This window comes from Abramis brama, assembly GCF_963993115.1.
Source record: "Abramis brama genome assembly, chromosome: 9".
Classification (NCBI taxonomy): domain Eukaryota; kingdom Metazoa; phylum Chordata; class Actinopteri; order Cypriniformes; family Leuciscidae; genus Abramis; species Abramis brama.
In genome coordinates, this window is record NC_139971.1 from 6,159,957 (window position 1) to 6,179,419 (window position 19,463).

At 36.9% G+C, this 19,463-nt stretch overlaps 1 protein-coding gene across 7 annotated transcripts in view; it reads left to right on the plus strand.

The window, feature by feature from the left end:
* LOC311089376 (myelin-associated glycoprotein-like) overlaps positions 1-13,251 on the plus strand; it is a 63,778-nt gene extending 50,527 nt beyond the window's left edge. For 4 of the 7 annotated variants that reach the window (XM_084124041.1, XM_084124040.1, XM_084124038.1 and 1 more), the window contains exons 2-8: positions 1,931-1,985; positions 2,764-3,123; positions 5,421-5,735; positions 5,824-6,081; positions 7,990-8,074; positions 8,170-8,191; positions 12,791-13,251. In XM_084124041.1, coding sequence (XP_083980167.1) covers positions 1,943-1,985; positions 2,764-3,123; positions 5,421-5,735; positions 5,824-6,081; positions 7,990-8,074; positions 8,170-8,191; positions 12,791-12,952 — 1,245 coding nt within the window. In that variant the 5' untranslated portion in view covers positions 1,931-1,942 and the 3' untranslated portion in view covers positions 12,953-13,251. Of the gene's footprint in view, positions 1-1,755; positions 1,828-1,930; positions 1,986-2,763; positions 3,124-5,420; positions 5,736-5,823; positions 6,082-7,989; positions 8,075-8,169; positions 8,192-12,790 lie in introns of those variants that run through there. The other 3 variants (XM_084124039.1, XM_084124042.1, XM_084124037.1) reach the window with 3 other exon arrangements.
* Positions 13,252-19,463: the final 6,212 nt, after the last annotated feature.

The window sequence follows — 19,463 nt, forward strand, 5'->3', positions numbered from 1 at the left end:
CAATACACGGTCCTACCGTTCGGTCTGTCCCTAGCACCTCGTACTTTCACGAAGTGCATGGACGCAGCGCCCATTCTACGAGAGGCATTGTCATGGTTTATGAATTCACTGACTCTTCCTGTGTGTATGTGTGGGTGTGGCTGCTGATTACCACTCATCTGATCATCAGCGCCAGCTGCGACTGATCAGCCTTGTCTATTTATACTCATGTCCTTTGTCCTGTTGTTGTCAGATCGTTGTTTGGTTTCCCCGTGTCGTGTTTATTGTCTACTGACTTGTGGTCGCATCCTCGTGTTTGGCGTGGGGTTCCTGCTTTCCTGCACGTTCCGTCCTGGTTTATTCTCTCATCTGGAGACCTGTGGACCGCGCCCTGATTCCTGGATTCTGTGGATTGCCGTCCACATTTGCAAGATTTTATAATATAGAGGTTCCTTGCCTGCAGGCTTTAGTCCTCTCAGTATGATAATTAGACCCAACGATGTCCGGTCTTATCAGTCTATTATTACTGTCCATAAGCACAATTGTTCTGGGACTTATGTTGGAGCGAGCCTGGCTCTTATGCTCCAGTCCCTTATTCATGAAACCCAACTCAGGTCTGGTTACTGTCACTATGTTGGGGTTTATTATGGCTTGTTTCTGTGAGCCTCGGGGTGCTCCCTAGGCTCCAGTTGTTGCAGCCAGTTGCTAATGGTGCGGTGTTTTACATTGCGTCCCCACTGCGTATTAGCTACGCAATACGAAGTGACCGTTCTTGAAAGGGAACATACTCGGTTACTAATGTAACTTCGGTTCCCTGAGAGTAAGGAAACGATATAATCCATTCATTAATTATATGTTTAATTCATGTATAAATTAATTTACTCACCCTCGCCACACGTCATTCCAAACCAGTATGACTTTATTTCTTCCGTGGAACATTAAAGGAGATAAAAGTGTATAATAGATGGTTTGAAATAAACAAAAATATTTTTTTTTCTGTAGTCATCTAAAAGTGTTAAAAGCATGGACTGTTTTTTCTGCTATTTTGTTTAACTTCAAATTTTCTTGGTTGCATCAACGCACAATACAAACCATAAAAAATAAAAAATAAAAAGTGTGATAAAAAAAGAGCTAATGCCGCAAGGACCACAGCAGGGGTTTTGTTGGTTTGTTTGTTTTGCCATAATTCAAAAGCCTTTAAGCCCGGTTTCACAGACAAGGATTAAGCCAGCATTAGGCCTTAGTTTAATTAGGGCATTTAAGTGCCTTAGATAAAAACGTTACTGGTGTGGATCTTGAGACAAAACAATAGCAGTGACGTATTTTAGGATATGTCAGTGCAAGTTGCTTTCAGTTAAAACAGCTCCAACGTGTATTTTAGTCTGAGACTATAGGCTATATCTTAACAGTTTATAACATCAAGAGCAAGATCAGGGTATTAGGTTAGGCAAAAATATTAAAACAGTTGGCATATCACCAACACTGCAACAGTATGAATTTATGCAGTAGAAACAATAACATATGTGGCTACAATGTAACAAATTCCTCTGTAATAGGTTATTTTTCATCCCATCCTGCTCTTTTCATTCATCTCTTGGATTCTTGTTCTTTCTGATGTTTTCATTTCTTTAACTGGGAACTCTTGATTTCTATGCACACCAAAGTCCTGGCTGAAACCTTAAACACGAAATGAAATAAATGAGAAAAACATTTTACTTCTGCTTTTTGCATTGAAGGCGTTATCAAAATATCTTGATCAGAGCTTGCAACATATTTATCTGATTCAAATGAGAAAAGTAAAGGTCACTCTTATCTGGGTCGCTGTAGTCTCATGAAAATCTATTTGAGGTAAACTATCAAATGTGTTTTAAATGAGAAATTATTTAACTGTCAAGACAAATGACTATAAAAAAAGATGCTACATTTAATCTTCATTATTTCTACACATCAGGTGATTCTCAGAATGATTGCTGCAGATTTTCTTGTATTCAGCACCATTCTATCAGGTTGGTCTTTTTTTATGTTTTCATTAAGAATATAATTGAACTAACAAAGACCTCAACCTAAAAAAAATTTTTTTTTAAATTGGACACTAATGCCATACTTGAAAATGTCTGAAATTCATTTAATTAGATCAGCAAACAAATAATGCAATCAAATAACACTTTACAATAAGGTTTCATTAGTTAACATTAACATTTAACATGGACTAAGAATGAACTATACTTCTACAACTATTAATCTTGACTAATGTTCATTTCAATATTTACTAGTACATTATTCAAATCAAAAGTTGTATTTGTTAACATTAGTTGATGCACTGTGAACTAACGTGAACAAACAATGAAAAACTGTATTTTTATTAGCTAACATTAACAAAGATTAATAAATACTGTAACAAATGTATTGCTCATTGTTAGTTCATGGTAGTTAATGCATGTTTATCATAGACTCCTAAAATTAAAGGTTCCAAAAAGGTTCATGGAACCAAAGATGCCAAACCTTTATTTTTAAGAGTGTATATGAAGTGTACATCTGCTCTATTGTGACAACCAGAAAGTTCATTTTGAAACCTAACAAGCTTCATTGAGTGAAATGCGTTGACTGAAAAGTGTGCTTGTGCTATTTTCTTTCAAGTAAATCTAGGCTATATAGTCTATAATGCGTACATGTAGCCTATAAATTGTTAATTGTGGCATAATTGTCAAAATATTTTTGAGGGACAATGTATATATAGGCCTATAGATTTTTATTACATTTCATTATAGCACATTTGTATTCCAGCTTCTTGGTGTAATGGCATGGAAATGTCGGTCCCCAAAACCCTAAACGCCACCAGCGGCTCCTGCCTTTTGATTCCCTGCCGATTTGAAATTTCAACGGAGAATGAAAAATATCTTGATCTTTCACCAAATGCAACCTGGAGACGAGGATCTCTGTGGTCACTCTATGATACAGAGGCTTTTACCGACGCTCAGCGACAGAAGGAACCTCTGATAAAGGTGGTGGGGGACTTACGAAAGAAAAACTGCACTTCTGTCATGATGAATCTCACCAGCCTGCATTCAGATCGCTACTTCTTCAGGTTTTCATCTGAGGGGTTTAGTGTGACTGCAACTAAAGCTGTGCAGATAAAGGTGTCAGGTAAGGCAGTGCAAATGTTCCAATAAGAATCAGACATTACTTTTCAGCTTAAGCGGTTTGTGGCATTACATCTTTGAAAAATGTTCAGAGTTTTACGGAGCACATAGTAGCCTAGCTATAAGCAACTTACATTTTAGGTCAAACATTGCCACTAATTTTGTGTACTTTTGCTCCCAAAACACATAGTTGTGTTTTGTTTGTGTTGGAGCACCAAAATTGTACATACATTGATGGAAATCAACCCGCGGCAAAACTTTTTTTTTTCTGCGGCAACAGCTCATCCTCTCCTCGGGTCATTTTGACCTGAAATATTAACATTTTTATGAATTGAGTGTTCATCGGAGTGGACCAAGACCTTAGGACTTTTGTCACACTTAAACTTGTAATACACACAAAAATTGTAATACAATAAAATTGGTTGTAATAAAAATAGTAGGCTACCAAATCCTTCCCTCACGGGTCAATTTGACCCCCATAGGAATCAATGAGAAAATGGAGACTTTTTTAATATTTTATTTGTCTAAAATAATCCAGAACAAACACACACAAATGAAGGCATGAGTAAAACCTAGAAGAATATTTGAATATGCTGATTTTCATTCAGAATATAAAAAAACTGTTACAGCTCCAAAAATACTGTTAATAATTTCACCATTCATTTTGCATTTGTGTGGGGGTGCGTTGTTCTGCATTGTAAATCCCTGCTGTCCACTTTACTGACTTTAATTATTGCAAAATAAACCACTTCAGTATAAACCACTTCACCCCCCCCCCCCACCCCCCCCCCCCCACCCCCACCCCCACCCCCACCCCCCACCTTATCAGTGCAATCATGATCTCCTTGGCTGCCATGATGGCTTTTTTTCAAGGAGGAAAACAAAAGTGTTCAAAGGGGTGAAAACCACTTCAAATCGGGTCATGTAGTTGAGTGTAGCGTTTCCGAGGGTCAGCTTGTGGGTTTTGTAAGGGCCAGCATGAGGGACAAGACTTACAAAGTTGTGGTGAGTTTTGCAGGGAGGTTGGTAACGTTAGTTAGCATTATCATTCACTTTAGCTAGGCTACTGTAGCCATGGTATGAGTCATATCAAGCATTTTATGATGCCACTGTCAAAACAATATTTAGCCTAGGCATACCTCTTCATGCATTTACTGAACATTTGTGTAATAATTCATGGCAAGTTAATAAACTGAATATGATGGTGCTCCAAGAGCAGACCATGCACCGGTCCATGCATCAGACCGGTGACGTGGTGCACTTTCTGGTTTGCTGACCATCACTTTTTAATTTTCAGCAGACACACCCAAAATGAGATATTTTGACCTGATTTAGCAGGGTTATGCATTAATGAGTTATTTTGTATTTAAGTGAAATAATGTGAAGAATGTGCTTATTTATATTAAAATTATTTATAAAATCTAATAATTTAGAGGTAAAAAAAAGTGCATTAAATGCATTAAACCTTATCAAATTATATAAGCTTTCTGGACAAAAATAATAATTAGACTTTTTTTATTTCTTCTCATGACATTCTCACATCCTTATTAATGCTTTAAGCTTTTATTAAATTTTATTAAAAGCTTTTATTTAAGCTTTTATTTTAAGCTTTATTTTCAAACTCAAGTAGGGAACAATAATCTGCATATGAAAATATACACAATTACACAAATAACAATTAAATCTCCAGCCGTATATCTATCTCTTTGTGTAGTACTGTATATAGGCCTATGTTAGGTTGCAACTGCAGCTCACGTGAATGAACTAGTTGATACAGGAAATCAGTAGCCTTAATAAAGAGGCTAACTTTACAAAAATACTAAACTTAAATGTATTTAAATACAAATTTCATAAAATAGTATTTTGTATTTCAAATGGGCCTAGGTATTTTAAATACTGCCCATCCCTACCCTTGGTTTGTTACTGAATGAATCAGCATCTTTAAAGACTTTGCCATGGCACCTTATGCTGCCTTAAGATACTTCACGATATGGAAAAACAAAAAGTTTTCATTACACAGTCATTCACACAGACACTTCCTATGTTAGCTGTTCTTAGCTGCGAACTAGATCAGACACGTCTGAGTTCAGCTTTTCCAAAAGTCTTTATCAATTGTACTGTTATCTTATCAATTAATTGAGAAATGTATCCTATAGCAACTGTAAAAAAAACTGTAATATTACCTAATTACACGTTAACAAGGGCATCTTGAAATAAAGTGTAATTATTTGTAAATGCTTCGAGTTTCTATACAAATGAATACCATTACCATCACTCTTTCTCCTCTCCATATCCTGATAGATTCGTTGGCTGCGCCTGAGCCGTATGTGATTGTGCCGGGACTCAGGGAGGGTGAGGTGGGGAATCTGACTTGCACTGTTCCAGCGCCTTGCCCCAGTAACACTCCAAATGTAACATGGGATCCTGCATTTGGTGGGAACATAACACAATGGACACAGCTGAATGCTGATGGGACACAGAATGTTTCTGCCATTTTGAATTTCGTCCCTTCGTTCCACCATCATGAGCTGAAAGTGAACTGTGTTTCCATCCATCTGCTAGACAGACAGGACAAACCCCTGCTCAGCCACAAGACCGTCATCCTCAATGTGGAGTGTGAGGTTTTAACCCAACACAGTTTGCAGCTTTTCTCTTTTTATGGTCATTCTGAAAATACTCAGTTTCTTCTCTTTCTGGCCCACAGATCCTCCTAAGGAAACACAGATCTCTGTTACAGGCTCAGTCTGGATTGGTAATAATGTAACCCTTACCTGCCAAAGTAATGCCAACCCTCCAGCGGTCCACAGGTGGTTCATGAAGAAGGAAGGTATAGTGGAAGAAGTGGGTGCCTCGCGTGTGCTTTCCTTTACTGCGACCCATAATAATAGTGGGGAATACATTTGTGAGGCACAGAACCTACATGGTGCAGGGAACTCCACGATCCTACAGATCACTGTCCCAGGTCAGTCTGTGCTTGAGACGGAAGAGCAGGGTTCCCCAAATCCTGTCCAGGAGGGCTACTGTCCTGCAGAGTTTAGTTCAGATCCTAATCAATCTCACCTACCTGCAATTTTCCTAGTATCTAGTAGTACCTACTCTAAAGACCTCAGCTGTGTCCCAATTCAGAGGCTGCATCCTTCAAAGATTGCATTCGAAGGCCATTGCTCCAAATGCGTCCTTCATTTCCCATGAAATGAAGGATACAACTCTTTGTGTGCTGGTGACGACAGGATTGTTTTGAGAGAATTTGCTGAATTACACTTTTAAACATAAACATTGGGTTTCAGCTTACTCATCTAATGATGCAAATGTAAAAATAGAACGAAAAACTCTAAAGCAGTTCAAATGTTGACATATCTTACTAAGATGCGATTATATATATATAGTTTATACTCTTTGCTATATACAGAAATGTACCATGGTGAACATATTTAGACTGTTTGTGAACCCTGTTTTGTTTTCAGACAGTTTAAAGGGTACATTACACACACAGTTTCTGCCAATCTCATGTAAATGTTGAATACCTATAGAGTAGTATTGAATCCTTCATATCTCCGAAGAGTCTTTAGTTTGATCAGATTTATAAAAGATAGATACAGCTGTACCGGTTCTTTCCGAAAACAGTCGAGCTCCTGGAGGCGTGGCGTGGGCGGAGCTAACGAGTCACAAGCACGGACTGGTTTTAAAATAAAAAAATGGACACTTATGGTGGTCAGCTAAACAAATGTATTTAAACACACACAATACATTGTCACACTTTCCCTGGATAACTTTTGATTGCCGATTGCCAGCAAAACACAGACATTTGATACAGTTTTACCGCCTGCAGTTCCGACTCATGACCGGGATATTGTATCGCTGAGACCGCTCCGTCTTTCAGTTTCAAACGATCTGCAAATTCAGGGTCGAACTGGGCCTTGTTTATAGAACATTCGTCACCGAAATGTTGTGCCACCGAAACACACTTGGCACAACTCCGTTGCTGCCCCGAAAAAACAAACTGCATCCACTGTTTCCCTAACGCTGGGTTCTTTGGGAAGCTGAACAAGATTGTCTTTCCCTCACAACCAAAAACACTCTTCTTTGATGACATTGTTGATTTTGTGGTCTAAAAACGAAATGTCAAATCTTTCTCGAGCAACAAACAAAGCACATTGATGGGCGTTGCTCTTGCTCTGGGCTGCATTTCCCAAAAGCATTGTGAGCCTAAGTTTATCGTAAAGACCATTGGTGGCAATTGTTCTACGATCAATTTAGGCTTACGTTGCTTTTGGGAAACGCAGCCCTGGTTGATGTGTGCGCACGCTCTTCCAGGAGAAGTGCCTATACAAGGAATTCCACCCTTGATGACGCCATACAGGGCCATACTCGGAAAAAAACTTTCCGAAACTTATACGAACCCATCATACGTCCAACACGTTTTTTGAAACTTTGGCCATGTTTAACATGAGAATCCAACTCTTTAACAGTGTAAATATGTCAGAATGCATGAAATAGTGTTAGACATCCCCTTTAATATAACTTTCAAAAAAGTCCAGTACAAATGTTACTGCCACTCATCAACAGCAGCTGTCACAATTGCTAGGTGTCAAGAACAATCCTCCGTAGGCTAGACCGTCCCATTTAACAATGCTCGTTCTGATCTTCGTGGCCTTTGAAGGACGCAGCCTCTGAATTGGGACACAGCTCTTGATTAGCTTGTTCAGGTGTGTTTGTTTGGGTTGGAGATAAAATCTGCAGAGCAGTGGCTCTCTAGGACCGGATTTGAGGAATCCTGCTGTACAGATTCACCATATATTTGTACATTACTGTCATTACTGAAATGAACAGGAACAAAAGCCATGTTTGTCAGTTCTCTTTGTTTTTGCAGGCATATCATTCACTGCTTTCCTCGCAGTTTTGGCACTGTTCTCATTGCTTTTATTTGCACTTCCTATTGTTCTGATTTACAGAAGGTAGGATCCTGCTAGAAATTTAAATTGTATAAAATATTTTATACATTATTTGAGATAAATGAGAATGTTTTCCTTTTTTTTGTTGGTATATGCAGGTGCAAAAAACCACACAAATGTGTAAGTATCTTGATATGTTTCTCATGAAGTGATTTAGATAGATAGATAAAACATGTCTTCACTATTCTTAGTCCATTTGTTTTCTGAAATAGACTGTAAATTTGACTGTAAAAGTTACAACACTGTAAGAAATTGCTGTAAAAAAACAGCAAAATGTTCACAGTAACATGCTGTTTTCCATTAAAACAGCAATATACCGTAGAAAAAAATGCATTCTGGGTGATATTTGATGTTTTCGAGAAAGCCTACAGGAATATATTGTGAATTAACAGCGCTCAAAGTTGACACTCAGCGGCTGTGTTCCAAATCACACACTATACCCTCATTCACTATTCCCTACATTAGTTCACTAATATAGTCCACTTGAAGGAGTGAATGAAAACAAGTGAGTTAATTTGGAGACTGATGAACACCTGCTGTTAACAAGCAGAATCACTGAAGGAAAGAGGAACATAAGAACTGAAAAAATATGAAATCAACTGAAGATAAAATACGTTAAATCTCTGAAGATTAAACAACTCCACAAACAGAATCACCAGCTTGATTTATTACTAACCAGATTGACTTTATTTCTGTCAGACGTCTACATAAGTTCTTATTAAAAGGTGACAGAGGTTTAGATGTCATTTTATTTTCATTTGATGTCACCATGATGGTGATCAGTGTTTGCTTTAGTTGGGCTCTTGACCCTTGACTTTTAAATGTTAGTTTTTCTTTGGCTGCTGCAGCTGTGTCTTTAAAATACATTTGCTATGGCAAAGAAGCTGAAAGAAAACAGGATCAGATGACAGTGACTGTTTGTTAATAGTCACAATCATCATCTAGTGGCCAAATTCACTGATCTCATTTATTGTCTAATGTGTTTATATGGGTGATGTTTTGTATTTTTGATTGTGGTGTCACTGTGATTTTACAGATGGAAATCTATCAGAGTTTTGACAACCATAAAATATAAAGGATTTAAAAAACAGTTAATGCTCAAAACATTTTTAACTTCTATATCAGCCAGACACACAGACATCAAGAATCGGCATGTGAATCTCAACAATGGTGACAATCAAAAGTTTCATTTCTGCAATGCATGATGGGTACCAGCATAGTACAAAAAAAATCGTCCATGACTCCCAGCATGCATTGTGGCATGAATAAATTATGCAGCTGAATTGTCTGGTTATTTTCTTTAATTTTTACTTTTTGCTTTTATTTTTGCTATTGGTTTTGTGTTGAGTTTTAGTTGCGTGTTTTGTGATGTTCAGCATTGATATCTTTTTTGTTGATTGTCACCATTGTTGAGATTCATTGGCTGATTCTTGATGTCTGTGTGTGTCTAAATGAAGTCGTAGTTCAAATTTGTTTAGTGAACGATGAGTTTTAAAATCCTTCATAACTGATTGTGCAGCTCTGCTTGGTCTTTTGCTATAGTTTCACAGTGTATAAAATTAGGAGCATTAAAACAACACGTTTTTGATAAGGGATTAGACACAGGATAAGATCGGTGATCCAAACATCATGTGATGACGTCAAAATCATAACATAACCAGCAACACCTGATCTCATTTTTGTTGGTTTTGTTTCTGCCACAACAAATGTGCCTTAAAAACACACAGTTACAGCAGCCAAAGAAAAAACTAATGTTAAAGTCAAGGGTCAATGATCTCAATAATGGTGGCGTCAAATTAAACAAAACAACATCTAAACCTCTGTTAATTCTCAATAGGAATTTCTGTAGATGTATGAAAAAATAAAGTCAATCTGGTTAGTAATACAGTGAGGAAAATAAGTATTTGAACACCCTGATATTTTGCAAGTTCTCCCACTTAGAAATCATGGAGGGGTCTGAAATTGTCATCGTAGGTGCATGTCTACTTTGAGAGACACAATCTAAAAAAAAAAAATCCAGAAATCACAATGTATGATTTTTTATCTATTTATTTGTATGATACAGCTGCAAATAAGTATTTGAACACCTGAGAAAATCAATGTAAATATTTGGTACAGTAGCCTTTGTTTGCAATTACAGAGGTCAAACGTTTCCCGTAGTTTTTCACCAGGTTTGCACACACTGCAGGAGGGATTTTGGCCCACTCCTCCACACAGATCTTCTCTAGATCAGTCAGGTTTCTGGGCTGTCGCTGAGAAACACGGAGTTTGAGCTCCCTCCAAAGATTATCTATTGGGTTTAGGTCTGGAGACTGGCTAGGCCACGCCAGAACCTTGATATGTCTCTTACAGAGCCACTCCTTGGTTATCCTGGCTGTGTGCTTCGGGTCATTGTCATGTTGGAAGACCCAGCCTCGACCCATCTTCAATGCTCTAACTGAGGGAAGGTTGTTCCCCAAAATCTCGCAATACATGGCCCCAGTCATCCTCTCCTTAATACAGTGCAGTCGCCCTGTCCCATGTGCAGAAAAACACCCCCAAAGCATGATGCTACCACCCCCATGCTTCACAGTAGAGATGGGGTTCTTGGGATGGTACTCATCATTCTTCTTCCTCCAAACACGTTTAGTGGAATTATGACCAAAAAGTTCTATTTTGGTCTCATCCGACCACATGACTTTCTCCCATGACTCCTCTGGATCATCCAAATGGTAATTGGCAAACTTAAGACGGGCCTTGACATGTGCTGGTTTAAGCAGGGGAACCTTCCGTGCCATGCATGATTTCAAACCATGACGTCTTAGTGTATTACCAACAGTAACCTTGGAAACGGTGGTCCCAGCTCTTTCAGGTCATTGACCAGCTCCTCCCGTGTAGTTCTGGGCTGATTTCTCACCTTTCTTAGGATCATTGAGACCCCACGAGGTGAGATCTTGCATGGAGCCCCAGTCCGAGGGAGATTGACAGTCATGTTTAGCTTCTTCCATTTTCTAATGATTGCTCCAACAGTGGACCTTTTTTCACCAAGCTGCTTGGCAATTTCCCCGTAGCCCTTTCCAGCCTTGTGGAGGTGTACAATTTTGTCTCTAGTGTCTTTGGACAGCTCTTTGGTCTTGGCCATGTTAGTAGTTGGATTCTTACTGATTGTATGGGGTGGACAGGTGTCTTTATGCAGCTAACGACCTCAAACAGGTGCATCTAATTTAGGATAATAAATGGAGTGGAGGTGGACATTTTAAAGGCAGACTAACAGGTCTTTGAGGGTCAGAATTCTAGCTGATAGACAGGTGTTCAAATACTTATTTGCAGCTGTATCATACAAATAAATAGTTAAAAAATCATATATTGTGATTTCTGGATTTTTTTTTTTGATTATGTCTCTCACAGTGGACATGCACCTACGATGACAATTTCAGACCCCTCCATGATTTCCAAGTGGGAGAACTTGCAAAATAGCAGGGTGTTCAAATACTTATTTTCCTCACTGTAAGTGAAGCTGGTAATGCTGTTTTTTGGAGTTGTTTAATCCTCTGCTGAGATCTCGAGAGATTTAATGTCTTCTGTAGCTGGAAGTCAGTTGTAGTTCTTGTGTTTCGCTTTTTTTCTGTTCTTGTTGTTCCTCTGTCCTTCAGTGGTTCTGCTTGTTAACATCAGGTGTTCATCACTAATGCTCAATCATCAGTTAATTAATCACTGAATAATATCATTAACTTCAACACTGCTTCAGTGTTACTTCAACACTGTAGTGTGGACACACAAGTGTTCATTTAAAACTGAAGATTTTGCAGTGGGGTTAAAAGGGTTAAATGTGTCAATAATCAAACTGATTAAAAACAACAGCAATTTTCTGGCACCCACAGCTGCCAGAAGATTACCGTAAAATCAAGGAAAAACAGTAATATACTGTAAACCGTAACAATCAGATTTACTAAACGGAAGGTTAATTTCACTGAAATATTAGTGAAAGTTCATTGAAAAAAGTTATGCAAAGTCAATTACTGAAAAGGAGAGTAAATATTAAATTTAAGTGTTTTATGTGTTTTTGCACAAGATGATACAGGAGAGATCTGTTAGTGCAATTAATTTGTTTTGTGGGTCACCATTGTGCTGGAGAGTAGAGCCTGTGCTTCAGTCAAAGATGAGCAGAGAAACACTGATGTTTTGCTGTCTGTTGCTTTATTTAAAAGCAGTAACTGTGTAGTTGCTGATGCAGTGACAATCTCCTTGCTAATACTTTAACACATACATGTGTGCTTTTGTTCGCTAAATACGAACCACAAAGATTTGAGTTAAAGTTTAACTAATTCACTATTACACATTATGTTTGCAGTTTTATATTAAGAGATATTCCTTTTTAGTGGACTCAAATGAAGTAAGTTCACAGTCTTATCAGTATAAATACTAGTTTTTAAACTCGAACTGTTTGAAGCAATCGGTTTCCCAAATGATATGAGTTACCTTCCATGGTATTTCTACGGTAACATACTGTAAAAAAGGAGAGCTGTACATTAACGGTAGAGAGCTGTAAATTAACAGAACATTGCTGACAACCACAGTAGATTACCGTTATTTTACAGCGCACTGAAACTGGGCTAATACTGCAGTGTTACACATGATGAGTGCTTCATTGCTTTCAGAACAATGTTATGTTGTGAGTGAATTATCATAAAGCTAACAGAGTAAGTACAAGTTCACAGCTCATGTATTAATGCATTTCAGGAAACAAACCAAGATCAGGACATTTATGCCAATGTGTCAAGTGCAACAAAAAGCCATCAGCTTCAGTCAAATACATATGAAAATAAGGAGACCTGCACCGTTAACCCTGAAAGCACATTCAAAAAGAATCTCTCCTACGAAGACATTTATGCAAACTGTTGAAGTGAGAAGTGGAATATGGATCACCACTGAACAATTAGTCTACTTTCTGCATGCCAGTAATGATCATTTTAATAAGCATCAGCATATTCAACTTCCCATCTACAGTATTATGTTCAGAACTATATCGTTGCTACTTCCTTTCTACTTTTAAAGAATGAAAACCCTCCAATAATTATAATTCAACTCTGAATACTTGACTGTATGTTTCTATTTTTATTTTTCACAAAATGTATTTTTGTATGGTTATATTTTGTGATAATTCTTTGCTCAATTAAAGAATTTAAAGTCTCTATGAAATCAAATTTGAGTTCCTTTTTTTTTTAAATGGAATATTGCATTTTTTATTATAAATTATTTACCTTTGCACCATTATTTATTTATTTTAATTAATCATTATTAGCGTCATTATTATTATTATTATTTTTTTATTTATGTGCCCTCGTAATCTTTAATACAAATTTTTTGCCAAATCTCTGATGAGTGTTTATTGCTGCAAAGGTAAATTACCGTTACTCACACAAACTGTCACTCACATGAGATCACAGCAATAGCAAACCACAACCATCCAATCAATTCCCCATGGACAAAATCAAGTCCCGCTCTACATTTTTTGTTCCTTAATTGTTTGAGAAGCCGTTTCACTCAAAATATATGTTACAAATACAATAGGGTAGAAAAAGACTACCACAACTTCCATTTCATGCCAAATGGGTAATTTTTTTTATTCTTTCATACACTAAGTAGTAAGGATCATTTAGATCTTATGTGATTTACACTTATTTACACAAGCAAAGTACAAATGCCCCCAGAACATCCTGGAGTTAAGAGCCGTTCAGGCAGATATGCAGAACAAATGGCGGTGAATGTTAGGCCATAAACATTATATGCAAGTATACGAAACAAAGAACCAAATGGTTGGCCAGTGTATAGAATAAAGAATAAAAGGGGGCGATAGAGTTCAATCTCTGTATAAGTCCTTAGATGGAGACATTGAAGGAGGAGATGGTCTTGGTTCAGTAATGAGTCTTATGGGGATGACACAGGATAATACCTGTGTCCCCTGGGTCAGAAAACCTCTCTGGATGAGTAGACGACAGGCAGGGCTGAGGCAGGTAAAGAATAGTATAGAAGGATAATGTAAACACAAAAATCACAAGAACCTCAAACAGAGGTTAAAAGAATTGTCTGTACGTTAGTCTGTGTTTTATACGCTGTCGTTTCAGTGAGGTGTTTGCATTTGCGAAAAAAATAAAATAAATCTGTTGCACTGACAGACTTTAGAATACGGATAGCCTATTTTGAACTGTTTTTGCTGTAGGATTATAATAGGATGAGTTTATTTCTTCATGTTGTGCTTTTTAAAAACTCTGAAGAGAACACCCAACAATTACAACTTGTAGGACTTTAAGGACATATTATAGGTATAGAAATAAATAGAAATAATCGTTTTTGTATTTATATAATATTAATTTATTATTAATTTAATTAATATAGTCACTTCCGGTCGGGAACGCTCATGCAGTCTAGACGTGAACTTTCTGCGGAAGGACAGTGAATATTGTAGTTCAGCACCAGGAGGCACTACAAGTAAAAGAATCATCTCTCTAAACTCCACAACCAGTTGAAAAAAAAAGTTACAATTTTCATGATTAATGATGCATGAAATTGCTGTGAATTTTCTCAAAAAATTAAAGCAGCATTTTGCACTATTTTACAGTGAAACTCACCAATAACAATCATAATTATGTAATTGCAATAAGAGACAGAACAAAATATTACAGAATATAATTAGACTACTGAAAATAAGCTCTAAAATATTGTGCCCAAGAAAACAACACAATCATTACGTGTTCGGAATCAACACCTTAAGACAAAATATAACTTTTCATGTTACATTTTCCCCTGTCATTTATTGATGTAAACTGACAATATGGATTCTAAATAAGTTTGGTAATAAAGTCTCTGAGACTGTCACATTCTCACAGAATAAATACCACCAGGGTTCTCATACACCGATGCACTCAAACAACCTTACAAATGTTCTACATGAAGATAAAGACATCAGCAGGATCTGTGTGGAAAGTGCTAAAAACTTGTAACAAGAAAAAAAAAAAAAAAAAGCCCCTGGGGAAATTAATGAGCAAATATTGTTCACAGTTATTAGTGCCTCAGTTCATGAGAAACAATCAAGCTATCAACATGTAGGCCTACAGTACCATTTGACCTCATAAATCCATACTTGAAGTAATCATTAACCTAATCCAATGTTGCTAAATTTACAATGCTTGTGTAAAGTTTCTAATTTCACTGAACTAATAGTTTGTCAATTGTGTGCTTTTTGTATTATTGTAGAAAAAAAAAGTCTGTGTGAAGATCTTACAAAGCCTGGGGGCGTTGGGGTTTGGAATGTACGGATCCTCTAAAGCAGGGGTTTAAGTATGTGGCCACATATGTATGAGTACATACATACTCATACACATAAGTATGTGGTATGTAGTCTGAAACTAGGGCAAGGGTGCCCAATCCTGTTCCTGGAGATCTACCTGCAAAATTCAGCTCCAACCCTGCTCAAACACAACTGAACCAGCTAGTTAAGATCTTCAAGAGCACTTGATCAGGGTCTGAACTCCACAGGTACGTAGATCTCCGGGAACAGGATTGGGCACCCTTGCCCTAGTCTCAGCCTCAGACGTCACGGCCACGGACCGCTTGCTGAACGTCTGATGTACCGTATCATCATCTGATTGGTTGAATTCTATAGGATGTCTGGGAGACGTGTGTGTCGTGTTCTTTAACGGTCCGCCTGGAAACAAAGATGCTGTGATGCCAAACCCAAGAAGAACTACTAAAGAAGAGTACTGGAACTACTGGAAGAAGAACGCCTTCGTGTTTACAACTGTGACAATAAGTCCTTATCAGGATTTTTTTTAAAAAATGCTTGATTTTCAAAAGTATGCGAAGGATGTAAAGTTCACAGCACAGATTCTTTAAAATACGTTCAAGAGTTTTACACACCGGTCTATTATTGTGGGGACATCAATGTTACATTTTCATGCTCCTAAACATAATGAGGAACAAAGAGAACTGTGATTGGTTGATTTACATGTCAGTCAGACGGCCTCTGGGTGGTCTTTGGCCAATGAAAGCTGATATGGAGTCCAGAGACACTCTGCCGTCAGTCTGAAGGACATATTTCAATGCAAAAGTTTTGCGACCGCATTCCCCTGATTAACTTTGAATTTGCTCGCAGAAGTGTTCAAATATATCAGTGCAGAGTTTCTCAGGGGAATGCAAAGGTTCTGTTAGCAAACACAAAAGCATTAAAATATAATTTCTCATATTTTTACATCACCAAGTCCTTGTAGAGACCCCGTAGGAACGACATGTGCTGGAGTAAATAAAATACACCAGGTTCCTTTAAAATGTTGAAAAATATTTTTTTGAGTGAAAGCAAAGTTTCTCGAGGGAATGCAAAGGTTTTGCTAGTGAACACAAAAATCAATCAAAATAGAATTTTTCTCCAATCTCATATTTATTTCATCAGCATAGGGACTTTCCTCTGTATGCCAACAAAACAATGTTACCAGTGAAATGGCACTGATTAATGTTAGAAAAATGGAAAATAATTTAAGTTTCCATGCAAACTTGTATTGACCATCTCAGTCAGTAGGGGAAGGTGACTGAATTAATGGTTTTTATAAATTAACTTTTTATTTATTTATTATTAAAGGACAACTCCGGTGAAAAATGAACCTAGGGGTAATTAACACATGGTTACCGAGTCGATCTTTCCCTGGGATGCGTTTTCATGAAAATCAAATGTAAAGAGTTTTATCTCTAAAAACAGTTTGGCTTATAACGCTAGTATATGGGATACAGAGTAAGTAAAAGTAAATCGCTAGTTAATATGGCTATTTTGAGCCTTGTTAGTGGTATTAACTAGCGATTTGGTTTGCTAGAGATAGGTCTCACTGCAGAACCGCAGAACCATACGTCATAGCAGTGTGAGGACAACAGCGCCAGCCTAACAGTCTGATGCCGGAACCGCATACCATACATATCCACTGTTTTACGGTGTGTACTTTACTCTTAACACCTTTTACCTATTTATTTATTATTCTCAGGTAAGGTAAAGAAAGTCAAATCTGACCTAAACCATAAGCATTCATAAGGTACTTACAATTTGGTCTGTGGTATGTTCTCATTAAAAGTCTTCCAGCATCATAAATCTAAGTCTCAGTAGGCAGATTTTGTAATCAATTAAATTTATTTGAATTGGTTACTTTTCTTTTTATAATAAACAAAAATATAAAGGCAAATAGAACTTCATCGTTTAAGTATAAAATACAATAATCACATTTTGAATCAAAGGTGTAGTAAGCTCTGGGCTTCTTATCTTCTGCTTGGGGTTTCTTGTCCTCAGCTCTGGGCTTCTAGGCGTCGGGGGCTCTGGCGTATCAGTATCCCCAGAGGCAGTCAGTTCATCAGTCTTTTATACTCCTTGTTTACAACAGGCATTTGGTTGACACTCCTCCAAAGTTTCCCAGATCCTTCTCCAGGCAGGTGCAAGCGGTCCACCTCTTCATGTCCTTGAACTCCAGTAAACTCAACTAAGATGGCTGAGTTCATTTAAAGTTCTAGGAGTCCTCTAGCGCACACACATAATCGCACTTTTCTGCTCCTCTCAACATGGGTTGGCACAGTCACATATACATACATAACCAATTACTGTACATCTATGCCAAAACAATATAAGCCATCTTTTACAACCAAAATAAATAACAACATTGAATGCAATGCATTATATCCAATACATTGGCTAAATATGTGTAACAAAAAGGCATCTATAATAAACAAGGAGGCAGGTAATTGCATTTTCTTGGTATTATACAACACCCCCTTCATGCAATTATCCTGACTCTTTATCCTTCATTCTCATAATTGTAGCATAAACTTTGTTCACTTCATCAAACTTTACCAATAACATGGACATTTGTCCATCATTCTTAAATAGATTGGTTTGTTACAGTTCATGCAATATTTCACCCAGTGTTGTTTTCTGGTTCCCATAACAGAAATAATCAATTATATTTCTTTTGTAATTGTATTAAAATTATTTATTTATCAAGGGGCAAAACTTTGTGCTCTGCTTGTTTATCATGTATTAGGCCAATTTGGATCTCAAAAAGAATCCATTACTTCAAGCACCCGGTCTCCCCTTAGAGCAGCGGCTCCTCCCCTGGCTCAGCACCAGCCGCCTCTAAGTGAAGTACCTTGGAAACGTGAGCCACTGCCATGGGATCTTTAGGGCTTAAAGTTAGTATCTGGGGTATGATGGGTTTTCTTGCCCCAACTACAAGCTTAAACATCCCCCTAGGTTTGAACCAGTTTTGAAACTTCTTCAATGTTCAAACAGTGCACAAGGTTTCTTTTTTATTATTGCTTGTAAATGTCCAGTTCCAAACCTCTGGGTCAAATATTGTCAAGCAACTCATTTTCTCATTCAAATATCTTACACTAAATCCAGTAATCATTTCTTAAGCATTAACAGATTCTCAGATATCATAATTGTACCATCAAATATAACAAAACCCTTTTGTAGTAATTGTTGCATAAACATATCACATCCTACAATTATTTATCTGGTTAATTATGGTTACATTTCATACATTTACTATTATCAGAACAATACAGTAATTAAACCTTTGTATCCAGAGTAATTCTTCTTATGTTTCCCTTAATTTCTGAGAACACTATATATGTTCAAACATAAATTATATAAGTCAATAAATCAATTTGTTCCTTGTTATACATACGGTTCCCATTGTAAAGTTTGTAAACAATCTCTCAAGTTAATAATGTCCATCTTTAAACCTTTTATATTTTAAATTAAATTTACAAGTTAATCTTTTAACATGCCCTACGGTCACAAGAGTTTCTTCTTCAGTTAGCATATATATTTCAATTTCCTTAATATGTTATATACATTCAAAGTCCACTGAAGCCAATGAATTCTTTCATTCATAAAGATTTAAGAATATTTCAAAAGCAAAAACAACAACATCATTTTCAGTAATTTCTTACTATAAATTATCTTAACATCCCCATTATAAGGTTCACACTTTGTTACATCAGTATTTGGTGGCATCACACACATTTTAAATCCACAAAAATTAACCCAATAATTAAATCATCTTATCAGGAGTTCTCACCCTAAACGTCTCCTTAGTTAAATCTAAAAGGTATAATCTTTTCTAACCCCGGATTTGTTTGTTAATATAGTATAATACCTTTTCACATAATACAATTAAAATATTATTTATTCATTTACAATAATATTTCACTTTCTTAAATCAACATGTATTTATCAGTCAGTAAAAACCATAAATACTTGGCATTATAGATGACAGAAAATTATTACATTTTATCATAAGTACATTCGTGTCTACAATATCAAACACCCACTTCATAATAGTCCTTTTAGTTCTACGGTTTTTCTTTTATTTATTTT